Raw genomic sequence first — 13,958 nt, forward strand, 5'->3', positions numbered from 1 at the left:
TTGGGGATGTTGAGGGTAAACCCCAGTCTTTGAAGCAGAGAAATGGTGAACTGTAAATGGTTTTGCAGAGTTTCCTTGCATTCTGCTAGAATAAGGATGTCGTCCAGGTAAGGGTAAGTTTTAATCCCTTGTATTCTGCAAAAGGCTATGGCAGGTGCCAAGCATTTTGTGAAAACTCTGGGAGCAGTGGACAAACCAAAGGGTAATGTTGTAAATTTAAAGTGAGTTGAGGGTGCAAAAAAAATACGAATTTTCTGTGGGAAGGTTGTATGGGGATGTGCAGATAGGCTTCTTTTAGGTTGAGTGTAGCCATGAAAGCCTGGGCTGGTAGAAGAGGGAGTAAAGTCTGTAGGGACAATATTCTAAAGGTGGGAACCTTTAGGAATAGGTTTAGAAAGGAAAGGTCTAGGATAGACCACCGTGGTCCATCTTTTTTGGGGACCAGAAACAGTCTTGAGTAGAAGCCTTTTCCTTCCTGCCCAGTGGGGACAGGCTCTATAGTTCCCAGGTTCAGAAGGTCTTGTAGAATTTGAGGGAAGATATGTCTTTGATTTCTTGGGGGAAAGGGTATGCCTCTTAAAGGGGGCCTTTCTCTCCAAGAAAGGAAACATCCTTTTTGAACTATAGCCAGAACCCATTTGTCTGTAGTGATGGTTTTCCCAAAGGGGAGGCAATGGGAGAGGCGGGCAGACAGGGGAAGGTGGGCAAGGCAGTCACGCATTGTTGGGTCCTCCTCTGTCTTGAAAGGGCTGTCTAGTGGGAGGCTGTGAGACAACTGACCTGAAAGAAGTTTGCCTTCTGAAAGTAAAAAGTCAAGTACCGAAACCGGTGAAGTAAACCGTTTATTGCAATTCGAACAACTTGCAATTTAAACAACTACGCGCTTTCGCCAGTAAATCCAAAGGCTTCTTCAGAGCTGTTCAAACATTCTCCCCATGCTAGTTATATACTACTAATACCATTACAATACAAAACACCTACCCACCCTTGTTGGCGTTTAAACACTTTCTTAAAAAGACAGTACTGTTGTCAAATAGCTCTAGTCTTGGAAAATGCACCAAAAGTATATATATACTAATTTATACAATGTTTCAACATAAATCAAATTGTTAAACTAAACCAAATGGTTACAATTTAAAACTTTAAAATACATCATGAATACTAAATATTCTACATTTGATATGTTTATTCAGGCAATTTGATTATGCCTAATTTTCAAAAATGGCTTGATAGAAATGAAATCGTTCAAGCCAGGTTCCATAGAAGCATTTAACCTCAATTGCCAGAGGGATTCCTTACTTTCCAACAGCAAATTCATATCTCCCCCATATTCATTCTTAAAAACTCTATCAATAACAAAAAACAGAAACTTTTTAAAATTTATGCATTTTTCTGAGTGTATGAAAAGAGCATTATGGATATCCTTGTTCCTAATAGCCCTGGCATGTTCACTTATCCTCTCTCTCAACCTCCGAATGGTTTTACCCACATAGAAGCCGGGACAGGATAAACAAGTAGCCACATACACCACGTGAGTCGTATTACAATTGACCCTGCCAGGGCATTGAATGGAAGTATCACTTCCTTGGATGTAGACGTAAGGTCCATCATTTATATACCTACAGAACTTACAGTTTTCACACTTAGACATACAGGATTTGTACAATAGTTTATTTAATTTTGTCTCCAATATATTTTTTTACATTTCTCCCCCTGCTAAAAACTATCTGAAGCCTTTTTCCAAGAATAGTTAACATGTCCTGTTGAAAACACAGTTCCCAACATTGGTTAACTATGTCAACAGTCTTAGAACTGCTGTCATTATATTCCAAAACCATGGCATTAGTCTTATTACTCTCATGGGCCAAACCTTTGTCTTTGCCCTTAGGCTGCCAATCAAACAATAAAATCGGTGCAAAGGTTTGTTCCCTTTTCTTTGTAACTTCTTTTTTGATATTTGTTAATAGTTTTAAAGGGTAACCCCTTTCCAGGAACATGCCTGTAAGATTGTAAATTTCTGTATGGAAGACTTCGCCACTGCTGACAAGTCTTGACAGCCGTACCATCTGTCCTTTAACCACACTTCGTTTTTGAAAGTGTGGATGGTTACTATTAAAATGTAACAGAGTATTCGAATATGAAGCCTTCCTGTATATTGTACTTTGTAAAATCTCAGCCTTGTTTGATAAGCTAATGTCTAGATAGTTGATATGATTTTTATCCCATGTGCTGGTAAACTTCAGGAAATCAGTAGTTCCATTGAGATACTCCACAAATTGACCAGCTTCCTGCTCGTCCCCCATCAACAAAATAAGTACATCATCTAGGAATCTACTATAGGACAAAATTCTTTCATTATATTTTGTTTTTAAAATAAATTCATTTTCCCAGTCAAGTAACACTAGATTGGCAAAAATGGGGGCACATTTTGCCCCCATTGCCACCCCAGATATTTGGTGGAAAATTTCCCCTTCAAAAATAAGAAAATTGTTTTTTTAAAACAATCCCCATAAAATCAATTAGTAATCTAACTGAAGTCATGTCTGAAACCCCCAAACTAAGGATACTGTTCTGAAACATTTCAGTGCCCCTTTCGTGTGGGATTACCAAAAATAAATTGACAACATCAATTGTCAGGAAACTGTATTTAAATGAATTAGTATTTCTAAGTTTAGCCAATCTACTCAAACAATGCCAAGAATCCTTAACTATATGGTCAACTTTGTTTAACAAATGTTTCAACTGGTTATCAATCCAGGCTGACATGGGTTCAGTTTTGGATCCCCTTGCCGAAACAATCGGCCTAAAAGGTGGATCAACAATTGACTTGTTACTTTTGGGGATACCAAAAATAGTTGGCAAAACCCATTTTTCCACCGTTAAAAATTATTTTTCTTTTTCACTGATTTGTCCTTCTAGGTACACCTGTGATAAAATTATATCTATCCAGGAGTATGCCCTGTTCAATTCATGTCTTGATGCCCTTGCATATGTTGACTCTTCATTTAATATTTGCTCCATCCTAGTAACATAATCAATATGAGGCATAATAACTATGCCCGCTCCCTTATTGGGGGTCATAATTCTGAGATTCTTATCTGTAGCCAAAGACCGCAATAACTGATTTTCTTCCTTTGTCATGTTACATTTACTTTTGTTTATGCTTTGGTTATTTTTACTATTGTTAAAAAACAGTGTATGAATCCGTTTTTCACACAGTCTTTCGAACATGTCAATTTCAACATTTTTGGGGGTACAAACGTACTTTTACGTATATGGGAATTGCTTTCTATCTGTTGCACATTTCTGTCCTTAAAAAAAATCTTTAAATTCATTTGCCTAGTATAAATTTTTAAATTAACTAGGGTTCTAGCGACATTCACATGTGAACTCGGAACAAAAGACATGCCCTTCTTCAAAAGCGTGAAATATTCATCGCTCAGATCTAAGCAGAATAATTATAAATGGTGAAACCATCCTGTTCTAACTTCTGGCAAACCAATCCCCCTTCCTCTGACCCTAACTCACTATCAATGTTGTCTACCCATATGTCCGAGTGTGTATTTACTTCCACCTCTTGGACTGCCTGTCGCTCCAAGACCTCCCTTGGAAGTAATGGCCACTCTGATTCCATCCCTGTAGTTGATTCTGTGGATTCCAGTTGGCCTGATTTTTCATGCGTTCGGACCTTCGGGGCTCTTCGTGCAAAAAACCCCTCCGGCTCGTCCTGCATATTAACCCTGATAGTGTCCATGTTATAATGCCCTGTGTTTTTATCAATATCCCCCCCTGGATATAATCCTGGGGCTAGCTCCTTCAACCACATTGGAGCCCTTATTAACTACATCTGGATACGCTTTATTGTGTTTATATTCTTCAGTATAGTGTACAATTTTAAGCTATTTGGTAATAACATTTTTACCTACAAACTTATCTACATCATGCAACACTTTCTTATATTTGTCATGATATGGTGTAAATAATGCATCATTCACAATACTGTTATTCAATTTAGAAAACTCGTCCTGTAACTCTAAGTTTAATGTCATTGTTTTTAACTATAATGTCCATAATTTCAAAACCTTCCTTGTCTAGAACGGCAATTAACTCACGGTAGGCTGAAGTTCACAGCTGCAGGCCTTTGGGTACTTGTTTTAAGTCCAAAGATGTCTTCAGAAACAAATTATCCAGTTGTAGTGATCTATATTTGTAACAGTTTCTCAAAAGAGGATAATTGCCGATTCCCCGCTGGTGTTTCTACTAGTCTCTTAGGCCTTCGCCCCAGGCCATATTTCGGCAATCAGAACCATACGTTGAAATCTCTTCATGTTAACCTTCCGTTGTCATGTTCTATAGGATCCCCGACTGGCAAATTGTCCAAATTAATAGGTGAATACATCGTGAAAAGCTCTGTCTGTGTATGCCTGAATAAACGTACCAAATGTAGAATATTTAGTATTCATGATGTATTTTAAAGTTTTAAATTGTAACCATTTGGTTTAGTTTAACAATTTGATGTATGTTGAAACATTGTATAAATTAATATATATATACTTTTGGTGCATTTTCCAAGACTAGAGCTATTTGACAACAGTACTGTCTTTTTAAGAAAGTGTTTAAGCACCAACAAGGGTGGGTAGGTGTTTTGTATTGTAATGGTATTAGTAGTATATAACTAGCATGGGGAGAATGTTTGAACAACTCTGTTTTGTGGATTTGGGAAAAAAGTAGGCAGATGAATGGAGTGATTTAGGGCCACACTAGACACCACCTTGGGCATAAAGGAAGGATTGGTCCTGAGGGAAACCCTGTCTGCATGGAAGATAATGAAGGGCTCCACTGCCATGAGGGCCTGTAATTCAGACACTCTTCTTGCTGAAGTGATGGCTAGAAGGAAGGCTGTTTTCCAATAAAGGAATTTCAACTCTGCAGTTGCAGCGGGTTCAAATGGAGGGAGAGCGAGCTTTTCCAATACAAAGTTAAGATCCCAGGCTGGAGTAGGGGCTCGCCTGGGGGGTCTTAGATTTTTGGCCCTTCTGATGAACTGCTTTAGCAGGGGGTGAGAGAAGAGGGGGGGTTCAGTATTATAATGTGCTGAAATGGCAGAGGCATGAATTTTAATTGACAAAAAGGATAGGCCCTTGTGGAGCATTTCTGTTAAGTACTGAAGAATATGAGGTAAGCTGGGCACTGTTGTGCCCATCCCCCAAGTTTGGCTACAGGAACAGTATCTTTTCCACTTTTCAGCATAAGATTTTCTAGTGCTAGGCCTCCTTGCTTCCAGAATAGCATCTAGCAGCTGCTTACTAAGGGATGCTATTGGAGAGCTCAAGGGATTAGCCAGGCTGCAAGGTTCAGGGTTTGAATCTGAGGGTGCAGAATCTGGCCCGCCTGCTGGGACAGCAGGGAAGGTGTCTGAGGTAGGTGCCATGGCTCCAGCAGTATCATACTGCGCAAGAGGGGGTACCAATGCTGGTGTGGCCAGTCTGGTGCAATCAGTATTGTACTTGGTTTGTCCTGTTTGATCTTTATCAGAACCTTCGAAAGGAGAGACAGAGGGGGAAAGGCCATAAACAGATAGGTTTTCCCAGGTAAAGGACAGGGCATCCACTTTCCAAGCTTGACTGTGGGGAGTCCTTGTGCAGAATTTGTCCAGTTGGTAGTTCTGGGGGGAGGCAAGCAGGTCTTTTTCTGGAATCCCCCATTTGTTCCTCAAGAGGTTGAATATTTTTGGTTCCAGTTTCCATTTGTGTGGGTCCATGAGATTTCTTCTTAGGTCGTCTGCCAGTGAATTTAGCTTGCCTGGCAGGAACTGAGCTTGTATGTGCACTTGGTAGCTGAAGGCTGTGTTCCACCTAGCCATGGCTAGTCTGCAGAGAGGGTATGAGTGGGTTCTCTCCTGCTTGTTTATGTACCACATAACTGTGGTGTCTGTCTTTATCAATAATTGTCCTGGAAGGATGTGGCCCTTGAAGGCTTTCAGGGAATTTTGTACAGCTAACATTTCTTTTTGGTTGATATGCAGGTGCATCTGCCTCAGGTTCCATTTGCCCTGAATGCACTGCCCTGCCAAGTGAGCCCCCCATGCATAGTCTGATGTGTCTGTTGTTAGGGTTTGGGCGGCAGGGGGTAGATTGAAAGGGAGCCCCTTGTTGAGGTGGCAGGCCTCTGCCCACAAAAGGAACTCTGTCTTTATACAAGGAATGATAGGAATCATTGTTTCCAGGTCCTGAGAATGTTGGCACCATAGGCTTTTTAGATTCCATTGAAGTTTCCTCATACGCAGTCTTGCATATGAAATTAATAGAATGCAAGAAACCATGAACCCCAGGGCTTGCAGAATTTTCCTTGCAGATAGCTGGGTCTTTGTAGCCAGTAGTTTGAAGTAGGCTGTGAAATAAACTTGTTTCTCTGGCGTGAGGAAAGCCATCTGGGAAGTTGTGTTTAAGCTTGCTCCCAGGAATACAATCTGTTGGCAGGGTACTAGGTGAGATTTCATTTAATTTATGGTGTACCCCAGTGAAGTTAGAAGTTTCTTTACAAATGCCAGATGTTTTAATAGCAAGTCCTGGCTTTCTGCCTGAATCAGACAATCGTCCCGGTATGGGTATATTTGAATATTTCTCTGTCTGCAAAATGCAATGGCTGGATCTAGACACTTTGTGAATACCCTGGGCGCAGTAGATAAGCCAAAGGGAAGTGCAGAGAACTGATAGTGCATGGAGCCTGCTCTGAAGGGTAGGTATTTCCTGCAAGATTCCCTTATTGGAATGTGCAGGTAAGCTTCTTTAAGTCTAAGGTTGCCAACCAGGCATCTTTGCCCAGCATAGGGAGCAGCTGTTGAAGTGTTAGCATTCTGAATTTTGGGATTACCAAAAAGGTGCTTAGAATAGAGAGGTCTAGGATAGGACACCAGCTGTCCTTTCTGGGTATCAGGAAAAGTCTTGAGTAAAAACCTTGTCCCCTTTCTTCTGCTGGGACAGGTTGAATAGCCCTGATACTTAGAAGAGAGAGCGAACCTGCTATTGAGTCTCAGCTCACTGATTTGGGGGTAGGTCTGGCCAACTGTTTGGCGTTGGTAAGGTGTGGTAGTGGAATCTGTATCCTTGGAAAACTATATTTCAAACCCATTTGTCCTGGGTAATGAGTTCCCAGTTTTTTGCATGCAGGGCGAGCTTTCCTCCTAAGGGAGCAGGCAGTTGAGCAGGGCTTGGAAGGGTTAAGGTTAAGTCATTGTGACATTTTTCCATAGGGGGGTGTCTTACTACTTCCAGCTTTGGAAGTGGGAGCCCCCCACTGCTTAGGCATGTGTGTAGCCTGAGACTGTAACCTAGGTGGTCTGCTGTTCCTGGGTTTGGACTGAGAAGGCCTGGAAGAGACTGCAAAGGACCAATTCTTTGAAGGCCAATGCCTACTAAATCTGGGAGGCTGTACTTGCAGGAAATCTTTAACAGTTTGCATAGATTGAGCTTTTTCCTCCATCTTTTTAAGGTCGACTTCTGCTTTGTTGCCAAAACAGGCAGTCTTGGTTTAAGGGAGCATTCAGCAATTTAGCTTTAACATGATCTGGCAAGTTTTGCTCCTTAAGCCAAGCATGCCTTCTAAGTACAGACCCAGTGACAGCAGCCCTGCAAGATGCTTCCAAAGAGTCAAAACCACAATGCAAAGTATGTTTACCAACTTGTTCAGCAGAATGCATTAAATCCTGTAATTCTTTATGTTCAGCACAGTCAGGAATCAACATCATTTTCTGTTTAAGTAGTCCCAAAATATGCTGCTGATACTTTAACATATGAAACTGGCAATTTAACACCCTAATGGCCAAAGTAGAAGTGTATACCTTTTTTACCCCATCTGTCCAAGGCTCTGGAATCTCTATCAGAGGGGATAGGGTTTTTGACAGCAGTAGCCTTAATGCCCTTTGGTCCTTAGGAAATGGTCTCTGGATCCACAGATGGATTCTTGAAGAGGAACTTGTGAGAGTCAGGTACTCTAATACCGGTCAGGTTTTCTGGGAGCTAGAGGTAGTGTCTGTGGCCAGGCTAGATTCCAAGAAGGCATTATCTACAATGTCCAGAACAGGAGGAATAGCTAAAGGCCTGTGTTGAGGGAGGAGTAAGAATTCACTAAGCCTCTTTTTGGAGTCAGAGTAATCCTGACTTTCCCAGCAGAAATGCTCCCCAAGAGTGTGCAAGGTTTCACAAAAAGAAAAATCTTCTGGAGGGGAAGCAGAGGGAATGGAATCCTCTGCATCAGAATCCTCATAGGTAGATAAGGGCAATTCCTGGTAATCAGAAGAAACAGAAATTTCAGAATCCTGATCAGAAGAATCAGAAGGAAAAATCAGTTCTAGGTCTCTTAGAGGGGGAAGGGTGGCTTCCCCTAATTAAAGTAATAAGGTCTTCAGCCATTCTAAGCATTTGTTTTTTAGGCATAAGGGCCTGACCATGCAGTTTGTAAGTCGGTTTTCTAGGCATGGGTCAAGATTTAGGCCTTAATGAAGATGTCGTCGGTTTAAAATGCAAATCTGTAGGCCTGAAGACACCCTCAGAAGCCAGTGCCTGCACAGCGGCTCCGGACCCATCCAAGGTAGAGAGATCTGCAGGTTCCACAGTCGAAGAAGCATCTCGCGGCATACTGGACTTCGAATGGGTCTCAGTAGAGGCCTGCAAATCTGAAGTAGTGGGGTATCAGCTGCGAAAGTGCCTCACCGAGTACCGGCGAACTGGCGACTAGCTTAACGGAAGCATCGTCGGCAGTTTTGGACCTATGCGGTCTGTCTCTTTCTTTATCCTTGCGTTTTTTTCGGAATATCGGTTGTCGGATGGCTTACCAAAGCCATTTCTGGATAGTTAAACAGAGTACCAAAATAATTTGCTGTGAAAATAAACAGACGAATAGCTCGGGGGTTGAATAAGGCACAAAACTGACAGCGAGGGACATCGTGGTCCAGGCCTAAGCAAGGAATGCAGTACGAATTAATCTCTTTATGAGGTATTTGCTTTCCACAGGTACGACAACTGTTAACTTTTACTGACATCAGTTAAGAGCAAGAAAAAGGATCCCCAATGTTTTTTCAAAGACTTCGGTTCTGAAACTCGAAAACGAAAATTTCAGGTGTCGGCCGACCGGCACTTGCAAACTGCTTCTGGTTCAGGCACCGCTCGGCAAGAAAGTCTGATGTAATGGCGTCGGCTGCATGTTTTATACCTCTGATGACCTGATGTCATGGAAGAAGAGACAGCATCCGACGCAGGAATCCAAGACTTTGATATTTAGGCCGGCTGAGGGCTATCTGCAGGCAGATAGCCCAAATGTAATGACTGCAACAGTGAAACACGAAGATCATCTGAAGATGCCAAAGAAGTTGGTTTGTGTCAAATATTGGTAGCGCAAAGAACTTCCTCGGAAGCCGGTGCCTGCAAAGCGGCTCCAGACCCATCCAAGGTAGAGACATCTGCAGGTTCCGTAGTCAAAGAAGAGTCTTGCTGCATACCAGACTCCGAACAGGTCTCGATAGTGGCCTGCGAATCCATAGATGCAGGCATCAGAGGCTGCGAAAGTGCCTCACTGAGTACCAGTGAACTGGCGACTAGCTTAACGGAAGTGTCATAGGCAGTTTTGGACCTCTGCGGCCTGTCTCTGTCTTTATCCTTACATTTTTTTGGAAGAACGGTAGTCGGATGGCTTACCAAAGCCATTTTGCAATACACTGAGATCAAGAGCGAAAGTATTTAGCTATGATAAGGGCCCGACGATGTATAGTTCTGACGTTGAACAAAGCACAAAAACAACAGTGAGGGACATCGTGGTCTGGGCCTAAACAGGTGACCCAGTAAGAATGGAAATCTCAGTGTGGTATTTGCTTTCCACATGCAAGACAATTGTTAACTTTTTCTGACATAGGTTAGAGCAAGAAAAAAGGATCCCTAATGGGGTACTTAGCTTTAGAAGACTTCAACTTCAATTTCAGAAATGAAAACCCAGGTAGCGGCCAATTGGCACTCATGCAAACTGCTTCTGCTTTGAGCTTCTCGGCAAGAAAGACTGATGTAATGGCGCCGGCTGCCTGTTTTTATACCACTGACGACCTGACATCAGTCCTGGAGCGACAGCAACCAATGCAGAAATACTAAGTCTCTGGTATTTGGGCCAACTGAGGGCTACCCCTGGCAGGATAACCCAAGTGTGATGACTGCAACAGTGAAACACGAAGAACATTTATACATTTTTACTACAAGGGGGTTCACTGTAGCAAATGCTCAAGAAATTTCTCTTCCGATTTTTACTCTGTGAAAAAAAATAAATAATCTAGATATTCTACACAATCTAGGCAAAACAAGAAAGCCAAAGGATGACATATTCCCAGAAGACAACAAAACAGTTTAGTTTACCTTGAATTTGTTTGGGTGGTTGTCTGGGACGGAGTCTTTGTTGAGACAGCTGCTGCAGCTCCCCATAGCGTCAGCAGGCCGGCTTGTCCCTGCAAACAAAATGTGCAGTTATAACCTGATGGCACAAATTGCAAATGAAGCAACAAACACACTGCATGTGCTAAATATTTACTGGTCATAGTGGCCAAAGGCAACTTACAGATAAAAAGTAATCAACCTGTTTACTATCTCACAGTGCAACATGGCAGTTTCTAAAAACATGTAATAATCCAAAGAAAAGTTCAACATTACTAACATTGATAACTCTGTGGCAAAAAGTTTTCAAAGCAGAGTTAAATATTATATTGAGAGTTACGAAAATTACTTGCAAAGACATTAATATGGCAAAACTGCCAATTGGGCAATGCAGACACCTCTTATCTAACTGCTATACCCACAAAATGGATAGCTTAATTAATAATTTAATTAGAAAAATAAAAACAATGTAACACTACATATCTTACCTTATATGCTGTATTAAAGAAATATATATTTTAACACTGATGCTTATTTTACTAGGATTTCCAAAATGTGCTTGCAAAATAGATGGTCTGTTAAGTTACCACAGTCTATTTCTGCTGTTACTTTTACTCTTCCACGCCGCCTTTAGTTTTTTCTTCTTGAGTTTTGATATTACCTACACTTGTTTGCTAGGCTACCTACTGTACTATATTGCTTAACTTACTAGAACGTGGTCTTCCTGTATGATCCACAACACTAAACCTTACTCAACTACTTTAGCTGTAATATGTGCACCTGTTGGTCTTGATCGCAGTTTGAAAAAAGTCAGTTTGAGATAAATGCTTTATGGTGCATCACAGATCATCAAGGGTTCCCCTCAGGTACAGTTGGTTATTCATTTTTAACTTGCTTATTAATTACATTTGTTAAATATACTGTGGCCTTGTGTTTATATGAATTTTATGTACTGTAGAAATGTGTGTTAGCTTGAAGGCTACAATTACTCTACAAACAGTCTCAAGTAAGACAGCATTTTTGTGTTATAAGTAATAGCTATTTCTCTGTATAGGAGCAACACTGGCTCCAAAAGAAGACCGATATGATGATTTCTAGTTAAAGATGACCAGGACACATAGAAGTCATCCAAAGCAGCATTATGTAAAAAGGTCAGAGATAAAAAAATGCCCTAGCTGGTAGTTACCATAATGTTTGATGAGCTTCCTACCCAACTATGTCTTACCTACAGAAATAAATGGAAGGTAGGTACTACTTCTAGGGCTTAACTCTACTGAAATAGTAGCCAAGTTGTCTGTTGGCATTATGTTCAATGAAGCAGGTACTCCCCTCAATTTGCTCAGGCAGGGAAGAAAAATGGTACATTAACAGGCTAGTTTAAAACATGTCCTGTGGCACTAATGGGTATAAAGGATGAGTCAGTTCTAACAGCAACCCTCTGCTTAGGGAAAAGGAGGCATGATGGTCTGAAACAGCCAGAAGCACTAAAATCTTTTGTATGAAAAGTGATAGCTACTAAAAATGGAGTTTCCAGTTCACAGATTTTATCCTGGCTGACGCAGCAAGCACAAGAGGGGGGGGGGGTTGATTTTTCCAGAATAAAATAAAAATCCTAAGGGAAATGCATCCTTAAATATGGCACCTAATTTTGAAAGGTCCTCATAAAATGAACTTGCAAATCTTCAGAGAATTAATAGAATGGAAGTCTTGCATAAAGTGAAAACTGAAAACAGCCACTGACTGTACTGTTACAGTGGAATGGCTTAAACCAGTAATGAGCCCTGTCCATATCTTCTTACAGACGATCTCAGTGGAGAGCTTCTAAGAAGGAGAGGACAAAATACTCTGTTTAAATAATTTATGAGCGCTGATTACCAATGGAACTGTGGCAGCCACTAGGAAAGCATTAGTACACAATAGGATGATTAACTCTTTCCTGTATGGTGAGATAGCAGCATTCTGGAAAGGAGGAGTCTCAAAAGGGCCACAGAAAAGATTGAAACAATAGGGAACTGGGTCTTCTTAGGCCAAAAGGAAGCATGCAGTCACAGCTGAAGAATTATTCTGGCCTTATGCAATTTGGCTTTCTTTACAGACCATGTCACTAGATGAGAGAGACAAGAGCTCAGAAAAGGCTGCCAAGCCAGGGGCGAGCAAGGCCATCAATGTGCCGCTTCCTAGATGGTATGGGGAGAAAAACCTTAAGATACTTGGTGCTGGTCAGATGGCAATAAGATCACACAATGGACTGCTCCACTATCATAAAATCCTGACAGCCACTAAAGCTAAGTGACAACTTGTGAGGCATCAGGAGGCAACAGCTTAACCTGCTGGCCAGTAAAATGACTACTGTGGAGTATGAGTTGCCTTCAAAAACTAAATGGACTGGGTAGCCCACTGCCACACTATTGTGGCCATGAAGCATAAGGGGTTAAGAGTGAACTTCTACTTGCTTGTTCTGAAGCAACACACTAAAACTGTGTTGTCCAACTGGATAGGTAAAAAAAACCTCTTAAAAGAGTCCTAGAAGGCTTGTATAAATAAACAGCATAGCTCTTGTTTCCAGGACAATAATCTGTAAATGCAGCATTCTTTGAGCAGTCCAAGTCCTTTGAGATGTCTACCCACTGAAGTGCCCCCACCACACATAAGGGCAGAAGCATTCATGGTTATTGCTGACTGCGGAGTCAGTAGAAACAAAAAAGGAGGATTCCTTACCTAAAGGTTGGAAGGCTGCAGACACCCAGTTATGTGAGAATGAGGAGCTCTGGACAGGTGCACCAAGAAAGACAGGAGGCTGATATGCTGAGATCCTGGATTTGAGCAGTCAACTGTGGAGCTCTTACATGAAGACTAACAAAAAGAGGCCAAACAGATCATCACCACCATCAATCGCAACACCTTATGCATGCAGTCACAGCTAGAGAAGAAAAAAGAAGACAGAACACCTGACAGTACACAAATGCCTAGCAGCAACCATGCTCGATAAATCCTGGTACACAAGGAGTAGCCAAAAAAGGGAAAAACATGAAATAAAGGAGGAAGATGGGACTTTGTAATGTTTAATATCACCATGAGAAAAAACAAACAGTCTGCAAAGAAATGGCATCTCTCTCCTAGACAAAACCATTTCTGGTTAGGGCACCCAGAGGCCAGTTGTCCAGGTAGGGAAGTACACTGGAACCTGCCACTAAAGATATGTATCTCATGAATACACTGGGGGTACAGGTGAGCCCAGATGGAAGGGCCTTAAACTCCTACTGACTGGTGCCATATTTATAAGCTGATGGACTTCCCGATTGGACTCTTTGGCTAGTTTTATACAACTGAGTATTTTGGAGATCTCAAAGATGGGTCTATGTTTGCCGATTGAAGGAAACAGTCAGCAAATGGCTACTTTCTGAACACTAAGCATCAAATGTCCATTTACTGAACAGTCATATCATTGTAAATAAACTCAGTGAACAGCCATAGTTGGCCAACAACAAGGAACTAGTGCATGGTACATGTATACCACAAACTAAACATGCTGATATATATATATTTGAT

The 13,958-nt window shown here is 41.5% G+C and overlaps 1 protein-coding gene across 1 annotated transcript in view; it reads right to left on the minus strand.

The window, feature by feature from the left end:
- The window catches only part of LOC122806397 (fibroblast growth factor receptor substrate 2-like), a 474,993-nt gene that overhangs the window by 311,915 nt on the left and 149,120 nt on the right, over positions 1-13,958 (minus strand). Inside the window, exon 3 of the mRNA XM_044076763.1 lies at positions 10,395-10,483. Coding sequence (XP_043932698.1) covers positions 10,395-10,460 — 66 coding nt within the window. The 5' untranslated portion in view covers positions 10,461-10,483. The remainder of the gene's footprint in view (positions 1-10,394; positions 10,484-13,958) is intronic.

Source organism: Protopterus annectens, chromosome 7.part0, assembly GCF_019279795.1.
Source record: "Protopterus annectens isolate FY-2018-M chromosome 7.part0, PAN1.0, whole genome shotgun sequence".
NCBI classification, from domain to species: Eukaryota; Metazoa; Chordata; order Ceratodontiformes; family Protopteridae; genus Protopterus; species Protopterus annectens.